Raw genomic sequence first — 19,185 nt, forward strand, 5'->3', positions numbered from 1 at the left:
AAGGTGTCAGAACAGATGAATAGGGTAATTAAGAAGGCCTATGGGACACTGCCCTTATCAGTCATGGCATAGATTATAAGAGCAGGGAGGTTATGTTGGAATTGTACAAAATGTTAGTTAGACCACAGCTGGTGTACTGCATACAGTTCTGGTCACTGCTGTAGAGGAAGGATGTGATTGTACTGGAGGCAGTGCAATGAAGATTCACCAGGATATTGCCCGAGAGGAGCAGTTTAACGATGAAGAGAGACTGGATAAGCTTGGGTACTTTCTGTGGAGCAGAGAAGACCAGATTGAGGTGTATAAGATTATGAGGGACATGGACAGGGTGGATAGAAAGAAGCTGTTCCCTTAGTTGTATGGTCAAAAACAAGGGAACATAATTTTAAGGTGAAGGCAGAATGTCTAGATGCGATTTGAGGAAAGGTTCTTTCACCCAGAGGCTGGTGGAATTTGGAATACACTTCCTGGGAGGTTAGTTGAGGCAGGAAACCTCACAACCTTTAAAAAGTATATGAATGAGCCAGAAAGTGGAGCTAGTGTAAAGTTAGAGTCTTTTTTTTTTGTTGGTGCAAGCTTGATAGGCCAAAGGGCCTCTTCTGTACTATATGTTTCCATGATACAATTTTAAAAAAAGGCTCTCATTCATTTGCAGAACTGTGCATTAACTCTAGTCAGTTCCCTACTGTCAATCTCTGCACATACATTACATACATAGTCTTTTAAATCATGCACATTTCCTTATGGCATGGATGCACATTGTCATTGATTATTCATCTGTGTCTGCTCAGTTGATAGAGTAATGTTCCTTATCTGGGGAGTGTTATTCCCATGGTGATAACTGTGATAACTATTCTTCCTGATCCATTTCTGCTGCTAGGAAATGATGGACCTCTGGAACTAATGGCCATTCTGTACTCTGTGCAAGTGTTGCAATTATACCTTGCTGGTCAGCTGACTGTCGTGAAGGCACACAATTGCTTTATGTAGATGTCTCAGTTGCAGTGATACAGCTGGAATATTCATGTTCACTGTGTTAGATCAAGATGACAAGTGCTGTACTCAATTCCAATTTGTTGTGTGGGCTGACTCTTGTTGAAAGCCCTCTGACTGGCTTTCCAGTGGTGAGCTTTGGCGATGACTTGGCTGCTTTTTCAAGTGAAATTTGGATTTCTGTCATTTCACCATGAATCTATCACTCATGCTTGTTCTAATTCTGGCTTCAATTATTGGTTCACTCTTGGAAGAGCAGCTTTTGGTGTGACAATACATTAGACTTGGGATTGGACACTTAAGAATTGCCCTATACAAATTTCTGTTGGGTTTGCTTTGTTTCCTTTGTGATTTTCACTGTTACTTCAGCTTTTCCATTTTACTTTTGATAGTGTGTAGTTGATGTATAGTTTTGAATTTCCAAATTCTTTATAAATCCTTTACTTGTAAATTGAGGGCCATTGTCACGCTTCTAGATTTTTTTCAGTGCTACCCAGCTGTTGCTATCCAGTCTATAGGAATTATCACTTTTTTAATTACTCTTCATTTCCAAATCATCTGTCTTGTCTTTCAGGCTGGATTTGAGGGTGTCTGGAACTCTCCTTGACAGGTGTTAAATTGATCTCGTGCTTTAATCCACTCCAAGATGATATTCACCAGGAAGATATCTGAGACTTGTAAAGATATCTTTGTAATCTTTTAGGATTTGTTCAGCGGTCAATGACTTAGTGGCCTGTAAAAAACCTGCAGATCTCTTCTGGCATGTTTAGAGATACAGTTCTAAGCTCTGGGCTTGCTTCAACTGAGAAGTATCGATTTTGCTTAATATTAATCTTTGTTCTTCCTGTTGCATTGGCCTCTCACCTTAATTTGTGCTTACTTAGTTAGTACTGTTCTGTCAACATTACTTTTTAGGGCTTCATTTTTGGGCCGTCACCTTGCGCCACTTTGCATAGGTTGGCACAGCTAATTGTGTTGCACAAAACAGCTATAGTCATCATTCGAATAGTCACATAACTTTCCAATATGTTGTTCTAATTCCACCTAGAATGCGTCTCAGCTGAATACCAAGTCTCATCTACTCTCCTATTAACATGCTGTAGCTGATGATAGACAAATTCAGAGCTTCTGCACATATTGATCACGAGGTACAGAGCTGGGTGAACACAGCAGGTCAAGCAGCATCAGAGGGGCAGGAAAGCTGATGTTCCGCATCTGGACCCTTCTTCAGAAATAGGGGAGGGGAAGGGGATTCTGAAATAAATAGGGAGAGAGGGAGAGGTGGATAGAAGATGGATAAAGGAGAAGATAGGTGGAGAGGAGACAGACAGGTCAAAGAGGTGGGGTTGGAGCCAGTAAAGGTGAGTGTAGGTGGGGAGTTAGGGAGGGGATAGGTCAGTCCAGGGATGACGTACAGGTCAAGGAGGCGGCATGAGGCTAGTAGGTAGGAGATGAGGTGGGAGAAGTGGATAGGCGGGAGGGAGGACAGGCTAGGGAGGTGAGGATTAGCTGGGCTGTTTTTGGGATGCGGTAGGGGGAAGGGAGGACCGAAACGTCAGCTATCCTGCTCCTCTGATGCTGCTTGGCCTGCTGTGTTCATCCAGCTCTACACCTTGTTATCTCAGGTTCTCCAGCAATGGCAGTTCCTACCATCTCTGCACATGTTGATAGTTTCCTTGAGAGTAAGTTTCTCCTCTTTGAGCAGACATATTGTCACTGCACAAACTTTTGTGTGCTAAGACAATTCTGTCTCTGATGAAGTCACCTTTCCATTATCCAAGCTCTCAGGATCCAGCCAGATGTGTCTGTTTGGTCATATACTGATCAATAGTCATCCACTCCCCTTGAATTCTGATGATAACTTAATACTATGTTTAAGTATCATATGGGGTTCCAAGAGTGTTTACAAAACCTTCAACATAATTTCTGTGTGGTTTTTCTGCTCCTCAGGGAGATCTGAGCTAGAATACACCTTGTTACCCTCTTTGACCAGCACCGATAGCAGGGTCACTGATCTGATCTGCTCAGTCATTTGTATTTCACTCGGTAGCTATTTGGTAGCTTTGCTACTGACTATGGAAAAAAAAACTGATTCTGATGAAGGATCTAGGCCCGAAACGTCAGCTTTTGTGCTCCTCTGATGCTGCTTGGCCTGCTGTGTTCATCCAGCTCCACACTTTGTTCATCCAGCTCCACACTTTGTTATCCATGATTCTGTGGGGGGTCTTTTCGAACTCTAAAAGACACACCATGAGGACAAGAGTCTTGCATCAGCAGTAGCACTTCTTTATTCGAGCTTGCAATCGGTTACAGCAGGGAGAGCTCCAAGACACAGTCACACAGGATGGTCATGGAGGCTCTGAACATTGTCAGACTATCCCTGACTTTTTCTGGCTTTACAAAGCATAAGTAATTTCTACCTACACGTCTGTCTCTATCTTTGTTCCCCATTTGTCTGTTTTTTCTGACCCTTGATCCTGATATGGCCAAATGTTATTATGTTATCAGGTTAACAGGGTTAGAGAGCTCCATCCTTGGTTAATCATACCTTTGTTCCTGTTTCGTTAGCTAACAGTGGGCATTGTTTTCATGTGAGGTCGAGTGCCGTTACGTGCTTGTGGATATCAACTTCCCTGTTATTTTGTTATACTTGTGTAACAATCTTGTTGCTATGTCAGCCCAAGTGAGTGTACTATCTTAGTCTCGTGGTTTGTAATTTATTTAACAAATGCTGATGAGTTCATTTGAGCCTGTTTAGCTGACTTCTTTCCTATCTTCTTTCATTTTTAAAGCAGCAGAGAGCAGAAAATGCATAGCCATTTTGACTCGCCCAGTAATTCAAAGTTGCAGACTGCTTTTTGTTTAACTTCTTCCTTGTTGTTTTGTTCAGTAGCTGGTTCTCCCTTCATCGATATCTTGTTGCTCCCTGTGAGACCGTAAATTTAACAATTCGGTCTTGAACATCACAGATGGAACACAGAATTGAAAAAATTTTAAACCACTTGAGTGAATAATTTCTCTCAACTGCAGCTCTAAATGATTGAAGCCTCATCATGAGACTGTATACTTGTGTTCTACATTCCCAAGTTCAGGGGAGACAATCTCTGCATTTACCCTTAAGAGTCTTTCTATGTTTCATTTCTCTAAAATCCTTCTAAACTTAGACAGATTGGTTTAGTTTGCTCAGGGTCTCGTCTTTGGACAAGCCTCTCATCAAAGGAACCAATCTAGTGAACCTTGACTGTACTGCCTTTGAGCCAAGCTTATCTTTCTTAGATATAATTGGAGTCTTTTTCCCAGTGTAGAAATGTCAAGGGCACACAGGTTTAAGGTAAAAGGGGCAAAGTTTAAAAGAGATGTGAGAGAAAAGACTTTTTGCATGAGAGCCTGGAATGTGCTGCTGTAGGAAGCCGTAGAAGTAAATACAATAGCAACATTTAAGAGGCATCTTGACACATACATAAATAGGCAGGGAATAGAGGGAAACAGATCACACAGAAGCAAAAAATTTTTAGTTTAGAAAGCTGTCAGGTGTCAGAGCAGACTTGATGGGCCAAAGGGCCTGTTACTATGCTGTACTGTTCTTTGTAAATGGAGATTGAAACTCTTCACAATATTTCAACCAAAGTCCTATTAAATTGTAGCAAGATTTTCTTATTCTTGTATCCCAATCTCCTTGCCATAGTGTTCAGTGTGCAATTTGCCTTCTTAAATGATTACTGTGGTCACAAGCTAAATTTCTCTATTCCTTGTAGATGGCCATCTGAATATTAACTTTTAAAAGTTTCATGCCTTTCTAAAAAATTCTGTTTTTCCATTCTTACTATTAAAGCACATAACCTCACACTTGCCCACATTTAACTCAATATGCCAGCTTGTGGTCTACTCACTTAAACTTGCCAATACTTCTTTTATAGTCTCTGTACCTCCTCCTCGATGCTAGTATTTCCACCAAGTTTTGTATCAGTTGTAAATTTAGGCACAGTCTTTTTCTCTAAATTATTGATATATTTTCTCAAAAGCTGACCACCTAGCACCAATCCTTGCAGGTCTATTCTAGTCACAGCCTTGATGACATGACATTACCTTGCACACTAACATTTTGCGTGACATATTATAAAATCATGGAATGCTTACAGTGCAGAAAGAAGCCATTCGGTCCATTAGATCTGCACCAAACCTCCCATGAGCCTCCCACTCAGACCCCTACCCCATCCCCATAGCCCCACATGGGCTTTTATTCATGGATAACTCATTTAATCTGCTCAACCCTGGATAGTATAAATTAATTTTTAAGCATTGCCAATCCACCTAAACTACACATCTTTGGACTGTGAAAGGAAACCATCACACCCAGAAGAAACCATACAGACACAGTGAGAACATGCAAACTTCACACAGTCACCCAAGGCTGGAATTGAACCTAGGTCTCTGGTGATGTGAGGCAGAAGTGGTAACCACTGTGCCACCCCTTATCTCATGCCTTTTGCAAATCCAAATATATTACATCTGCTGGTTCCCCTTTATTTGTTTTTAAAATGATACCTTCAAAAAAACTCTAATAAGTTTGTCAAACATTATTCTCATTTTGTGAAACTATGTTGTCTTTGATAATACTAAGATTTTCTAAATGCATTGTCAAGATTTCCTTAATAATATTAATGAAGTAATTAATGTAATTAATGAAAAATCATCAGGACGCATTTGTTATCTCTCCAGCTATTTCTATATAATTCTAGATATAAGCCATCAGGTCCTAATGATTTCTTAGCTTTTATTTCCTTATATTTCTCCAGGACATTTTCCTATGCCACCACTAATTATCTTAAGTTCCTCAATCTTATTATCTCCTTAGTTACCCTCTGTTTTGGATGTTCACTGCAGAGAAACCAGATTTCACGTCAGTGAGGTACCAATGAAATTTTAGGTTGAAGGGTCTGGGGAGTGTCAGATGATCCAACCCCTGTAAATCTACCCAGTGTCTCTGCAATGCCATTTAGATCTAAACAAATTTATAATGTGGGGTCATCTATGCTATTATCAATGCTTTATGCAGTCAACTAAAGAACCTTGTTTTTTTTTAACTATTCTACTACTTCCAATCTGACTGCTCACTTGGTTAGCTCAGTTGGCTGAATGACTGGTTTATAATACAGATTGATGCCAACAGTCTAGGTTCAATTCCTGTATCGACTGAGGTTATCATGAAAGACTTTCCTTCTTCATCTCTCCCCTTCCCTGACGTGTTGTGACACTCAGGTTAAACCACCACCAGTTGCCTCTCTCTGGTGAGAGAGTAGATTATGGTAACTTTATATTTGGTTTTTATCCTAAGGCCAGACTGTGACTCGGGCTTCACCTTAGGTTCTGGGCTGCAGTTGGAATTTTCACATGACCATTGTGGGTACCTTGTGGCACATGCCAGCTCTACCAGTATGTGGTACTGGGTAACAGGTATTAAAGTAGTTAACTGCCACCAGTCCTACTTTGTCTTGGGCCTATCCAGTGATTAGTGATAGAGGGTATACCAGCCTAGAATATCTACAGATGAGGCACCATTCTTAGGTAAGAAGAGCATTTATAGTGTTTATTTATAAGTATAACTATATTTTGTCAGCTGTAGTTGCTCAGGCCTTAGGGAGCTGGTACAGATACATTTGCTCCCTCCAAAAGCTGGAGTAGAACTTCTGGTCTCCACCGACAGACTCTGTATAACATCAGTAGAATGGGTGGAGCCAATGCATTATGAACATTTACCTTTTCAGAACCATTACCTTGTTAGAAATGTTTGAATTCTTTCTATTCCATTGTCAGGACATTCCTGTCGGAGGGATCGATGGCTGGTTTAAACTGGAGCCTCGATCAAGCTCATCTCGAGTGCAAGGAGACTGCCACCTCATCTTGACACTGATCATGTCACAGGTAATGGGCTGGTCAAGACATACACACAGTTATATTTAGGGAGGCAGAGGAAGAGGGTTAAATTGAGTTATTGAAGTATTGTCAAGCCTTCTTAATAAGAGTATTCAAGTCAGCTAAGACCGAAACCCAACAGAAACCAGTCAGCAGGCCTTCCGCCCCACAGCAAGGACAGGAAATTACACTGGAATGTCTTGCCAGAACCTAATGTCTGTATTCACCTGTCAAACAAAGTCACTTGGCTGAAATAAGAGATTGCCAGATCCTGCCAATTGAAAAGTTCCCCAAATGTCAAAGAGGCCTTTACCCTAGTAGGAGTCAGCACCTTTAGGAATGGATACGACCTGTACCTCAGTGTGAACTAATGCCTTCATGAGAAAAGAGACCCGTACCCTTGTAAGAGTCAGTACTTTCAGAAGACAAAGGGACCTGTACCATAATAAGAATTAACACCTTCAGGAGAAGGTCCTGTACCCTAGTGAGAGTCAGGACCTTTAGGAGACAAGAGAATATATACCACAAAGAAAGTCAGTATTTCAGAAGAAGAGGAAAGTAGAATAAACTGAGTTGTGAAGACTGCTGTCACAGTTGCCTGTTTTACAGAAAGATACAGAGCTGTGCAAGATGATGTGTGGTGTGAGAATCCATGAGTTGTTGCTGAGGCAACTGTTGGAGGTGGAGCACTCTGATTTCCAGGTATGTATTACTTCATTATAACAGAGTAGAACAGTGGAGGTGTGACTAGCTTAGGTGGATGTTTATTTGGTATCTTTGGCATCTTTGACACTCCTATACCATATTTATAATTAAATCCTTTGTGCAATCATCATGTGTAAAAATCTTTGGTAGTTTCACATGATATTTATAATTAAAGCACTATAGTTAATGGGTGGTCCAAGATTCAATCAGTGCTGAATGAGTTGATATCTGTTATATATTGCTTTATGCCCTTGACTGTGGAGACAGGACCGATGGGGGCGTGTGTGAGTTGCAGAGGGAATCAGAATTGCCTGTGGTTCTATTGACTTGGAGAAGCCTCCTTCCACTCACTGACTTCATTTACATCTTTCAAATGGACACAGGATGAGTGGCCACAGAGTTTCTGGCATCCAGGAACTGCAAGGGAACTCCACTGGCTTGGAATGGCACCATCATCACAGTGAAAACCATCTTGTCACCACAGTAAGCTTGAGACAGCCCAACAACTAATTTTGTCACCTCTCCTTCACCACAGGATGACCAAAACATTTGGTCTGGCAAACTCAGCAAACATGCTGTGACCATTCTAGCCCACCATGCCATGCAATTTGACCTCTCACCTCTACAGAAGGCAGCTGTGTGAGTACAACTCCTGTATTAACTTTCACCATGTTGGTGTTCAGAAATTTTTAACAAATAGTTTAGCAGCAAAGACAGCTGAGGAACACTGGAAGAAGTTTTTAATAAAATCATTCATGGCTCTCAGCAGGTATATTCCAGTGAGAAAGAAGGATTCCATAAAGGGTATAAGCCAACCATGGTTAACCATGGAAGTTAAGGATATCATCAAATTAAAACATACAATGTGGCAAAGATTAATTGTAAGCCAGAGAATTGGGAAAGTTTTAGAAAACAACATAAGATGACCAAAAAGTTCTAAAGAGGGAGAAAATAAACTTGAAGGCAAACTTGCAAGTTTAACCAAGTCAGGCAGCAAGAGCTTTTTTAAATATATAAACAGCAAGAGAGAGGCCAAAGTGAACATCTCTTAGAGAATGAGTTTGGGGAAATAATAGTGTGGAATGAGGAAATGGCAGAGGAGTTGAATAAATACTTTGATTAGTCTTCATAGTGGAAGACACTATTAACATTCCAAAAGTGTTAAATAATCAAGGGCAAAAGGAAAAGAGGCATAAACACAGCAATTGTCACAAGAGAAAATATGGTAGGGAAACTAATGAGGCTAAAGACCAAATAAGTCCCTAGACCTGATGGGATGCATCCAAGGACATTAAAAGAAGTAGCCATAGAGATAATGGATGCACTGGTAGTAATTTTTCAAGCATTCTTAGATTCTGAAAAAGTCCAGATGATTGGAAAACATCTTATTTTATGTGAGCCTCCTTATCCACTATTAAGGCTGCTAAAGCTGTTGTTACCTCCTGTCTCTGCGTCATCTAATATTTCAAAGTCCTCTACCTTGATATCTATATCCATGTTGTTCTATTCCATTATGAAGAACAATCCATATTATTCATTGATGATGGTGTGTCCATGTCTTTCAGCTTCACACAAGTTACTTCCATGCCTCACATGGGTCCTATACTTTCCCTAGATATTCTGTTGTTCTTTATATGTTGAAAAGAAAATCCCTTTGGGCTTTCCTTTTCTACCTGCCAATACTTTCTCATGCTTTTTCTTTGTTTTCCTAATCTCCTTTTTATCAGGTACACCCCTCACCCCACCGCGCCCCCCCCCCTTCCAAAACCACCACCACAACCCTTCAGCTGCACCTTTTAATAGTCCCGTAGTGACTTTGCATATTGAGCCCTTGGTATCTGTCATAAGCATTTTTTTTCTTAGTCCTATCCTTTATATTCTTTAAACGGAATTATTTGGTTTTGGTTCCACTCTTTGTCTTTATGGGAACATTTTTGCTGTTTTCTCCTTGAATGCCTCCTACTACTCTGACATAGTTTTGTCTGTAAATAATTCCTGCCGAATCGTATCAATAACGTCAGCCTTTCACCAATTTATTACGTATATTCCCAACCCATCCTTGTACTGTTCATTACTGTCCTAAATTTAACCAGGATATGGCTACTAATTCCAAAATGCTCCCCTACTGAGATGCTTTCCATTGCCTGGGCTCATTTCTGAATATTAGAACCAGAATTGTGATTTTTACTTTCTAATGATCAGGCCTCATTTGATGGTTCTGCCAAGATATCATCCCTCTTGACTGCTCGAATTAATTCCTCAATCAATTTTGTGTCTCTTTCTCCTTTTCTAATGCCATTCTGCCTTGCCTTATTGCTCTATAATCAGGAATGTTCAACTGACAATCTTGCCCATCTTTCAGCCGAATCTCAGGCATTGCTATATATTATACACCCATGTGCATATCTGTGCCCTCAATCTGACTAATGTATTTTTCAGACACTTTGTATCAAATTATATTCAATCTAGACTTACTAAACTCACTTTTTTTCTTATTTAGTCTGAATCATCTGTCTTTGGACTTATTTGCATTTCAACTTCTTCCACATATAGTCGCAAAGGCTGTAAAACAGTTTGCAACTGAGATGCACTCAGGGGTTCCCTCACTAGCTGCGTGGTACCCTTTCCCTGCCTGGGACATGGTTCCCTCTTCTCCCCTGTCAGCATTCTGTCTTCTGTGACACTCTATTCCACTCCCCTGTCATTTCTAACACTTCCTAATTCTTCCCTGGTACATTCCCATACCGTCACTGAAGGTGTGAGATCTACATTTTTTTTTTCACCTTCCATTCTCACTATCTGAAGCCACAAAAACACGTTCAAGGTGAAGTGGCAATTTAATAAAATGTGAGGCTGGATGAACACAGCAGGCCAAGCAGCATCTCAGGAGCACAAAAGCTGACGTTTCGGGCCTAGACCCTTCATCAGAGAGGGGGATGGGGGGAGGGAACTGGAATAAATAGGGAGAGAGGGGGAGGCGGACCGAAGATGGAGAGTAAAGAAGATAGGTGGAGAGGGTGTAGGTGGAGAGGTAGGGAGGGGATAGGTCAGTCCAGGGAAGACGGACAGGTCAAGGAGGTGGGATGAGGTTAGTAGGTAGCTGGGGGTGCGGCTTGGGGTGGGAGGAAGGGATGGGTGAGAGGAAGAACCGGTTAGGGAGGCAGAGACAGGTTGGACTGGTTTTGGGATGCAGTGGGTGGGGGGGAAGAGCTGGGCTGGTTGTGTGGTGCAGTGGGGGGAGGGGATGAACTGGCCCGGCACCTTCCCCTGCAACCGCAGGAAATGCTACACTTGTCCCCACACCTCCTCCCTCACCCCCATCCCAGGCCCCAAGATGACATTCCACATTAAGCAGAGGTTCACCTGCACATCTGCCAATGTGGTATACTGCATCCACTGTACCCGGTGCGGCTTCCTCTACATTGGGGAAACCAAGCGGAGGCTTGGGGACCGCTTTGCAGAACACCTCCGCTCAGTTCGCAACAAACAACTGCACCTCCCAGTCGCAAACCATTTCCACTCCCCCTCCCATTCTCTTGATGACATGTCCATCATGGGCCTCCTGCACTGCCACAATGATGCCACCCGAAGGTTGCAGGAACAGCAACTCATATTCCGCCTGGGAACCCTGCAGCCATATGGCATCAATGTGGACTTCACCAGTTTCAAAATCTCCCCTTCCCCTACTGCATCCCTAAACCAGCCCAGTTCGTCCCCTCCCCCCACTGCACCACACAACCAGCCCAGCTCTTCCCCCCCACCCACTGCATCCCAAAACCAGTCCAACCTGTCTCTGCCTCCCTTACCGGTTCTTCCTCTCACCCATCCCTTCCTCCCACCCCAAGCCGCACCCCCAGCTACCTACTAACTTCATCCCACCTCCTTGACCTGTCCGTCTTCCCTGGACTGACCTATCCCCTCCCTACCTCTCCACCTACACCCTCTCCACCTATCTTCTTTACTCTCCATCTTCGGTCCGCCTCCCCCTCTCTCCCTATTTATTCCAGTTCCCTCCCCCCATCCCCCTCTCTGATGAAGGGTCTAGGCCCGAAACGTCAGCTTTTGTGCTCCTGAGATGCTGCTTGGCCTGCTGTGTTCATCCAGCCTCACATTTTATTATCTTGGAATCTCCAGCATCTGCAGTTCCCATTATCTCTGAAGTGGCAATTTACTTGTATTTCTTTCAATCCAGTCCACTGCTCACAGTGAGGCCTCCTCCACATTGGCAAGGTCAAGCACAGACTGGGTGACTGTGTTGTGGAGTATCTTGACTGTGCTATAAAAGCAATCCCAATCTTCCAGTTGCCTGGCAGTTCAATACACCATCTTGTTCCAAGCTAACATTTCCATCTTAGGCCTGCTACAGTGTTCCAACAAAGACCAAAGTGGGTTGGAGAAACAGAACCTCACATTTTGCTTTGGCAGTTTACAGCCCTCAGGGCACAACATTGTGCTCAAAAACATGACCTTTGTCCTCCATTTCGATTACACTGCTACCTAGCCCCACACCCAGAATCTTGCCCCCACTTCCAACTAATATCTTGTTTCTGTGGGCTTGCTCTCAACAAAACTAACTAATTTGAATTATCCACAACTATCATGAATATCTTTTTTATATCAAAACACACACCTCCTTTACTACCCTTTTGCTCTACACATCCTCAAGACCTGTTACACTCACTTTTCCTCCTGGTTGTCCTTTGTGCACCAGTCGCAGAAGGTAAGCATGCAGGCGGTAAAGAAGGCAAATGGTATCTTGGCCTTTATTGCAAGAGGTTTCAAGCACAAGTGCAGGGATGTTTTGTTGCAGTTGTACAGGACCTTGGTGAGACCACACCTGGAATATTGTATGCAGCTTTGGTTTCCTTTTCTGAGGAAGGATGCTCTTGTTCTCAAGGGAGTGTAGTGACGGTTTACCAGGCTGATTCTGGGGATGGCAGGTGTGACGTATGAGGAGAGACTGACCAGGTTAGGATTGTTTTCGCAAGAGTTCAGACAAATGAGGGGGGATCTCAAAGAGACTTGTAAAATTCTAACAGGACTGGACAGGGTAGATGCAGGGAGGATGGTAGGTATGTCCAGAACAAGGGGTCACAGTCAGAGGATTTAGGGTAGGTTATTTAGGATGGAGCTGAGGAGACATTTCTTCACCCAGAGAGGGGTGAGCCTGGGGAATTCATTATCACAGGAAGCAGTTGATACCAAAACATTGAATATATTCAAGAGGCAGCCAAATATAGCACTTGGGGCGAACGGGGGCCAAAGGTTATGGGGAGAAAGCAGGACTAGTCTATTGAGTTGGACGGTCGTAAAGAATGGCAGAGCAGGCTTGAATGGCCGAATGGCCCCCTCCTCCTCCTATCTTCTATGTTTCTATGTTTCCAGCACTGTTGAGTTCTTCAGAGGATTCATGGCACTTGAAACAACGACTGTTTCACTCTCCACAGTTGCTAGCAGACCTGCTGACTTTTTCCAGTGTGTTCTGCTTACATTTCAGATACAATATGTGTGAAGGGATAAAATTAGATTTAGTTAGTTAAGAGTTAAAGCTTTAGTCATATTGAATGAATGAATAACAAATGATGTATATAAAGAGTCAAGGCTGGTAGTATATAAGCTGTACTATCAGTAGCATTGTGCTGGTTTTGTGTGAAATACAGACCAAAGCCTGTGTAAAATAAGGCACAACAGTAGAACAGTTCTGAAGAAGGGTCACTGGACTCAAAATGTTAACTCTGATTTCTCTCCACAGATGCTGCCAGACATGCTGAGAATTTTCAGCAATTTCTGTTTTTGTTTCTGATTTCCAGCATCTGCTTTTTTTTTCGGTTTAGTAGATAACATAAGACACCTGGATGAAGAAACTAGGGAAATGGAACATGTAATGTTTTGTATAAAACTGGAGGTGTCAGAAGCCAGACAAAGTTGGTTTTGCATTGTTCTAAAACAAACGCAGACAGCCAAATCAAATCAGCCTGCCTATACCTGTACTTAAACAAAGGAGACGATGATGGGATGAGGGAGGAGTTAGCTAAGGTAGAATGGGAGCAAAAACTGCATGGTATGTCAATGGAGGAACAGTGGAGGACTTTCACAATGATTGTTCACAGTGCTCAGCAGAAGTATATTCTAGTGATAAGTAAGAACTGTAGAAGAGAGAGCCAGCCATGGATGTCTAAGGAAATAAAGGAAAGTATCAGATTGAAAAAAAACGCACACAGAAAAGCAAACTAGTGGACTGGGAAATCTTTAAAGCCCAACAGAGAGCCACAAAAAAGTTATAAAGAAAAGTAAGATGGATTATGAGAGTAAACTAGCTCAGAATATAAAAACAGGCAGCAAAGGTTTTTATAAATATGTAAATCCTAAAAGAGTGGCGAAGATAAACATTGGTCCTTTAGAGAATGAGAAGGCCAATTTAGTGATAATAAAATGTGAGGCTGGATGAACACAGCAGGCCAAGCAGCATCTCAGGAGCACAAAAGCTGACGTTTCGGGCCTACACCCTTCATCAGAGAGGGGGATGGGGAGAGGGAACTGGAATAAATAGGGAGAGAGGGGGAGGCGGACCGAAGATGGAGAGAAAAGAAGATAGGTGGAGAGAGTATAGGTGGGGAGGTAGGGAGGGGATAGGTCAGTCCAGGGAAGACGGACAGGTCAAGGAGGTGGGATGAGGTTAGTAGGTAGATGGGGGTGCGGCTTGGGGTGGGAGGAAGGGATGGGTGAGAGGAAGAACCGGTTAGGGAGGCAGAGACAGGTTGGACTGGTTTTGGGATGCAGTGGGTGGGGGGGAAGAGCTGGGCTGGTTGTGTGGTGCAGTGGGGGGAGGGGACGAACTGGGCTGGTTTAGGGATGCAGTAGGGGAAGGGGAGATTTTGAAACTGGTGAAGTCCCCATTGATACCATTAGGCTGCAGGGTTCCCAGGCGGAATATGAGTTGCTGTTCCTGCAACCTTCGGGTGGCATCATTGTGGCACTGCAGGAGGCCCATGACGGACATGTCATCTAGAGAATGGGAGGGGGAGTGGAAATGGTTTGCGACTGGGAGGTGCAGTTGTTTGTTGCGAACTGAGCGGAGGTGTTCTGCAAAGCGGTCTCCAAGCGTCCGCTTGGTTTCCCCAATGTAGAGGAAGCCACACCGGGTACAGTGGATGCAGTATACCACATTGGCAGATGTGCAGGTGAACCTCTGCTTCATGTGGAATGTCATCTTGGGGCATGGGATAGGGGTGAGGGAGGAGGTGTGGGGGCAAGTGTAGCATTTCCTGCGGTTGCAGGGGAAGGTGCCGGGTGTGGTGGGGTTGGAGGGCAGTGTGGAGCGAACAAGGGAGTCACAGAGAGAGTGGTCTCTCCGGAAAGCAGACAGGGGTGGGGATGGAAAACTGTCTTGGGTGGTGGGGTCGGATTGTAAATGGCGGAAGTGTTGGAGGATGATACGTTGTATCCGGAGGTTGGTGGGGTGGTGTGTGAGAATGAGGGGGATCCTCTTTGGGCGGATGTGGCGGGGGCGGGGTGTGAGGGATGTGTTGCGGGAAATACGGAAGACGCGGTCAAGGGCGTTCTTGATCACTGTGGGGGGAAAGTTGCGGTCCTTGAAGAACTTGGACATCTGGGATGTGCGGGAGTGGAATGTCTTATCGTGGGAGCAGATGCGGCGGAGGCGGAGGAATTGGGAATAGGGGATGGAGTTTTTGCAGGATGTTGGGTGGGAGGAGGTGTATTCTAGGTAGCTGTGGGAGTCGGTGGGCTTGAAATGGACATCAGTTACAAGCTGGTTGCCTGAGATGGAGACTGAGAGGTCCAGGAAGGTGAGGGATGTGCTGGAGATGGCCCAGGTGAACTGAAGGTTGGGGTGGAAGGTGTTGGTGAAGTGGATGAACTGCTCGAGCTCCTCTGGGGAGCAAGAGGCGGCGCCGATACAGTCATCAATGTAACGGAGGAAGAGGTGGGGTTTGGGGCCTGTGTAGGTGCGGAAGAGGGACTGTTCCACATAACCTACAAAGAGGCAGGCATAGCTGGGGCCCATGCGGGCGCCCATGGCCACCCCCTTAGTCTGTAGGAAGTGGGAGGAGTCAAAAGAGAAGTTGTTGAGGGTGAGGACGAGTTCAGCTAGGTGGATGAGGGTGTTGGTGGAGGCGGACTGGTCGGTCCTGCGGGACAGGAAGAAGCGGAGGGCCTTGAGTCCATCTGCATGCAGAATGCAGGTGTATAGGGACTGGATGTCCATGGTGAAGATGAGGTGTTGGGGGCCAGGGAATTGGAAGTCCTGGAGGAGGTGGAGGGCGTAGGAGGTGTCACGGACGTAGGTAGGGAGTTCCTGGACCAAAGGGGAGAAAATGGAGTCCAGATAGGTGGAGATGAGTTCGGTGGGGCAGGAGCAGGCTGAGACGATGGGTCGACCAGGGCAGGCAGGTTTGTGGATTTTGGGAAGGAGATAGAAACGGGCCATGCGGGGTTGGGGAACAATGAGGTTGGAGGCTATGGGTGGGAGGTCCCCTGAGGTGATGAGGTCATGAATGGTGTTAGAGATGATGGTTTGGTGCTCGGGTGTGGGGTCATGATCGAGGGGGCGGTAGGAGGTCGTGTCCGAGAGTTGGCGTCTGGCCTCGGTGATGTAGAGGTCAGTGCGCCATACTACCACTGCGCCACCCTTGTCTGCGGGTTTGATGGTGAGGTGGGGGTTGCAGCAGAGGGAGCGGAGGGCTGCCCGTTCTGCGGGGGAGAGGTTGGAGTGGGTGAGAGGGGTGGAGAGGGTGAGGCGGTTAATGTCTCGACGGCAGTTGGAGATAAAGAGGTCGAGGGAGGGTAGGAGGCCTGGGGGTGTGTCCAGGAGGAAGACTTGTGTTGGAAGTGGGTGAAGGGGTCAGTGGAGGGAGGGTTAGGTTCCCGGTTGAAGTCGGCATGGAGGCGAAGACGGCGGAAAAACTGCTCTATGTCCAACCGTGACTGGTATTCGTTGATGTGTGGTTGTAGGGGGACAAAGGTGAGCCCCTTCCTAAGGACTGACCGTTCGTCCTCAGTCAGTGGGAGGTCTGGGGGGATGGTGAAGATGCGGCAGGGCTCAGTGTGACTGTCTTCTCTGGGGTTGCTGGCTGTGGAGGTTGTGGGCGGAGCGATGATGTCGTCGGCCGTGGGTGGGGTTCCGTCGGCGTCGGCTGTGGGTGGGGTGCCATCGGCCGTCCGGCGGGGTTCCGTCGGTGTCGGCCGTGGGCGGGGTTCCGTCGGCGGTTGGAGGATCCGGGTGGGCGGCAGCAGCTGCGGTGAGGGTGGTGTGTGGGGTGTTGTACCTGGACGTGGAGGTGGTGACTGCAGCAGCGGTTCCGGAAGTTCTGTGGCCGGTGGAGGCGGATGTGACGTCATCGGTGGGGTCTCCGGCCGTGTCCTCATGGTCAATGGCGGCGGGTGCATGGTGGGGGAGGGGCAGGGACAGACTCGGGATTTGGGAGGCGCAGGAATCCTCTTGTGGGTGGCAGGGGCCCGTGAGTTGGTTGTACTTACGATTTTTGGTGTCCAATAAAGCTGAGTGAAACTGGGTGTTCAGTCTGTGGATCCTGCGGAGGATAAAAAACAGCAGGGGTCCTTTGCAGGTCTGGGAGAGGGAGGCTGTGAGCTGGGGCAGGCTGGATTGCAGTGTGTGGAGGTGCCGGCGCATGGCTGCGAGTGTCTGTTTCAGGACTCGCAGGGAGAAACACTTCTGAAGGGTCTGAATATTCTGGGTGTAGAGGTGGTCACGGTTGGGGCCAAATTGGGAAGGCTGAAATGTAGACTGTAGTCCCTTGGGGATGATCTGGTTCCGTAGGCAGGTGCTGAGGAAGGTGATGTGGCTGTGGTACCTGGTTTGCTTCAGGACATGGTCGAGCAGTTTCAAGGCCGAAGAGATTACAAGAGAGTTGCAATGGGAGAGAGATTCCCTGAGGTTGGTCCGGAGGGAGGAGGGTAACTTCTTCAGGTTAGGCATCCCTGGAAGAGGCTTCGCAGTGAAGTTAAAATAGTATCAGAGATAATGGGAACTGCAGATGCTGGAGAATTCCAAGATAATAAAATGTGAGGCTGGATGAACACAGCAGGCCAAGCAGCATCTCAGGAGCACAAAAGCTGACGTTTCGGGCCTAGACCCTTCTTCGGAGAGGGGGATGGGGAGAGGGAACTGGAATAAATAGGGAGAGAGGGGGAGGTGGACCGAATATGGAGAGAAAAGAACATAGGTGGAGAGAGTATAGGTGGGGAGGTAGGGAGCCCTCCGCTCCAACCCCCACCTCACCATCAAACCCGCAGACAAGGGTGGCGCAGTGGTAGTATGGCGCACTGACCTCTACATCGCCGAGGCCAGACGCCAGCTCTCCGACACCACCCCCTACCGCCCCCTCGATCATGACCCCACACCCGAGCACCAAACCATCATCTCCAACACCATTCATGACCTCATCACCTCAGGGGAACTCCCACCCACAGCCTCCAACCTCATTGGTCCCCAATCCCGCACGGCCTGTTTCTATCTCCTTCCCAAAATCCACAAACCTGCCTGCCCTGGTCGACCCATCGTCTCAGCCTGCTTCTGCCCCACCGAACTCATCTCCACCTATCTGGACTCCATTTTCTCCCCTTTGGTCCAGGAACTCCCCACCTACGTCCGTGACACCACCCACGCCCTCCACCTCCTCCAGGACTTCCAATTCCCTGGCCCCCAACACCTCATCTTCACCATGGACGTCCAGTCCCTATACACCTGCATTCCGCATGCAGATGGCCTCAAGGCCCTCCGCTTCTTCCTGTCCCGCAGGCCCGACCAGTCCCCCTCCACCGACACCCTCATCCGCCTAGCTGAATTCGTCCTCACCCTCAACAACTTCTCTTTTGACTCCTCCCACTTCCTACAGACTAAGGGGGTGGCCATGGGCACCCGCATGGGCCCCAGCTATGCCTGCCTCTTTGTCGGTTACGTGGAACAGTCCCTCTTCCGCACCTACACAGGCCCCAAACCCCACCTCTTCCTCCGTTACATTGATGACTGTATCGGCGCCGCCTCTTGCTCCCCACAGGAGCTCGAACAGTTCATCCACTTCACCAACACCTTCCACCCCAACCTTCAGTTCACCTGGGCCATCTCCAGCACATCCCTCACCTTCCTGGACCTCTCAGTCTCCATCTCAGGCAACCAGCTTGTAACTGATGTCCATTTCAAGCCCACCGACTCCCACAGCTACCTAGAATACACCTCCTCCCACCCAACATCCTGCAAAAATTCCATCCCCTATTCCCAATTCCTCCGCCTCCGCCGCATCTGCTCCCACGATAAGACATTCCACTCCCGCACATCCCAGATGTCCAAGTTCTTCAAGAACCGCAACTTTCCCCCCACAGTGATCGAGAACGCCCTTGACCGCGTCTCCCGTATTTCTCGCAAAACATCCCTCACACGCCGCCCCCGCCACAACCGCCCAAAGAGGATCCCCCTCATTCTCACACACCACCCTACCAACCTCCGGATACAACGCATCATCCTCCGACACTTCCGCCATTTACAATCCGACCCCACCACCCAAGACAGTTTTCCATCCCCACCCCTGTCTGCTT

At 46.4% G+C, this 19,185-nt stretch overlaps 1 protein-coding gene across 2 annotated transcripts in view; it reads left to right on the top strand.

Annotated features, from left to right (window-relative positions):
- The window catches only part of baiap3 (BAI1 associated protein 3), a 91,056-nt gene that overhangs the window by 37,583 nt on the left and 34,288 nt on the right, over nucleotides 1-19,185 (top strand). For both annotated transcript variants that reach the window (XM_048551853.2, XM_048551855.2), the window contains 3 exons: nucleotides 6,808-6,915; nucleotides 7,516-7,608; nucleotides 8,147-8,250. In XM_048551853.2, the coding sequence (XP_048407810.1) occupies nucleotides 6,808-6,915; nucleotides 7,516-7,608; nucleotides 8,147-8,250 (305 nt within the window). The remainder of the gene's footprint in view (nucleotides 1-6,807; nucleotides 6,916-7,515; nucleotides 7,609-8,146; nucleotides 8,251-19,185) is intronic.

Source organism: Stegostoma tigrinum, chromosome 23 (assembly GCF_030684315.1).
Source record: "Stegostoma tigrinum isolate sSteTig4 chromosome 23, sSteTig4.hap1, whole genome shotgun sequence".
In the NCBI taxonomy this organism is placed as follows: Eukaryota; Metazoa; Chordata; class Chondrichthyes; order Orectolobiformes; family Stegostomatidae; genus Stegostoma; species Stegostoma tigrinum.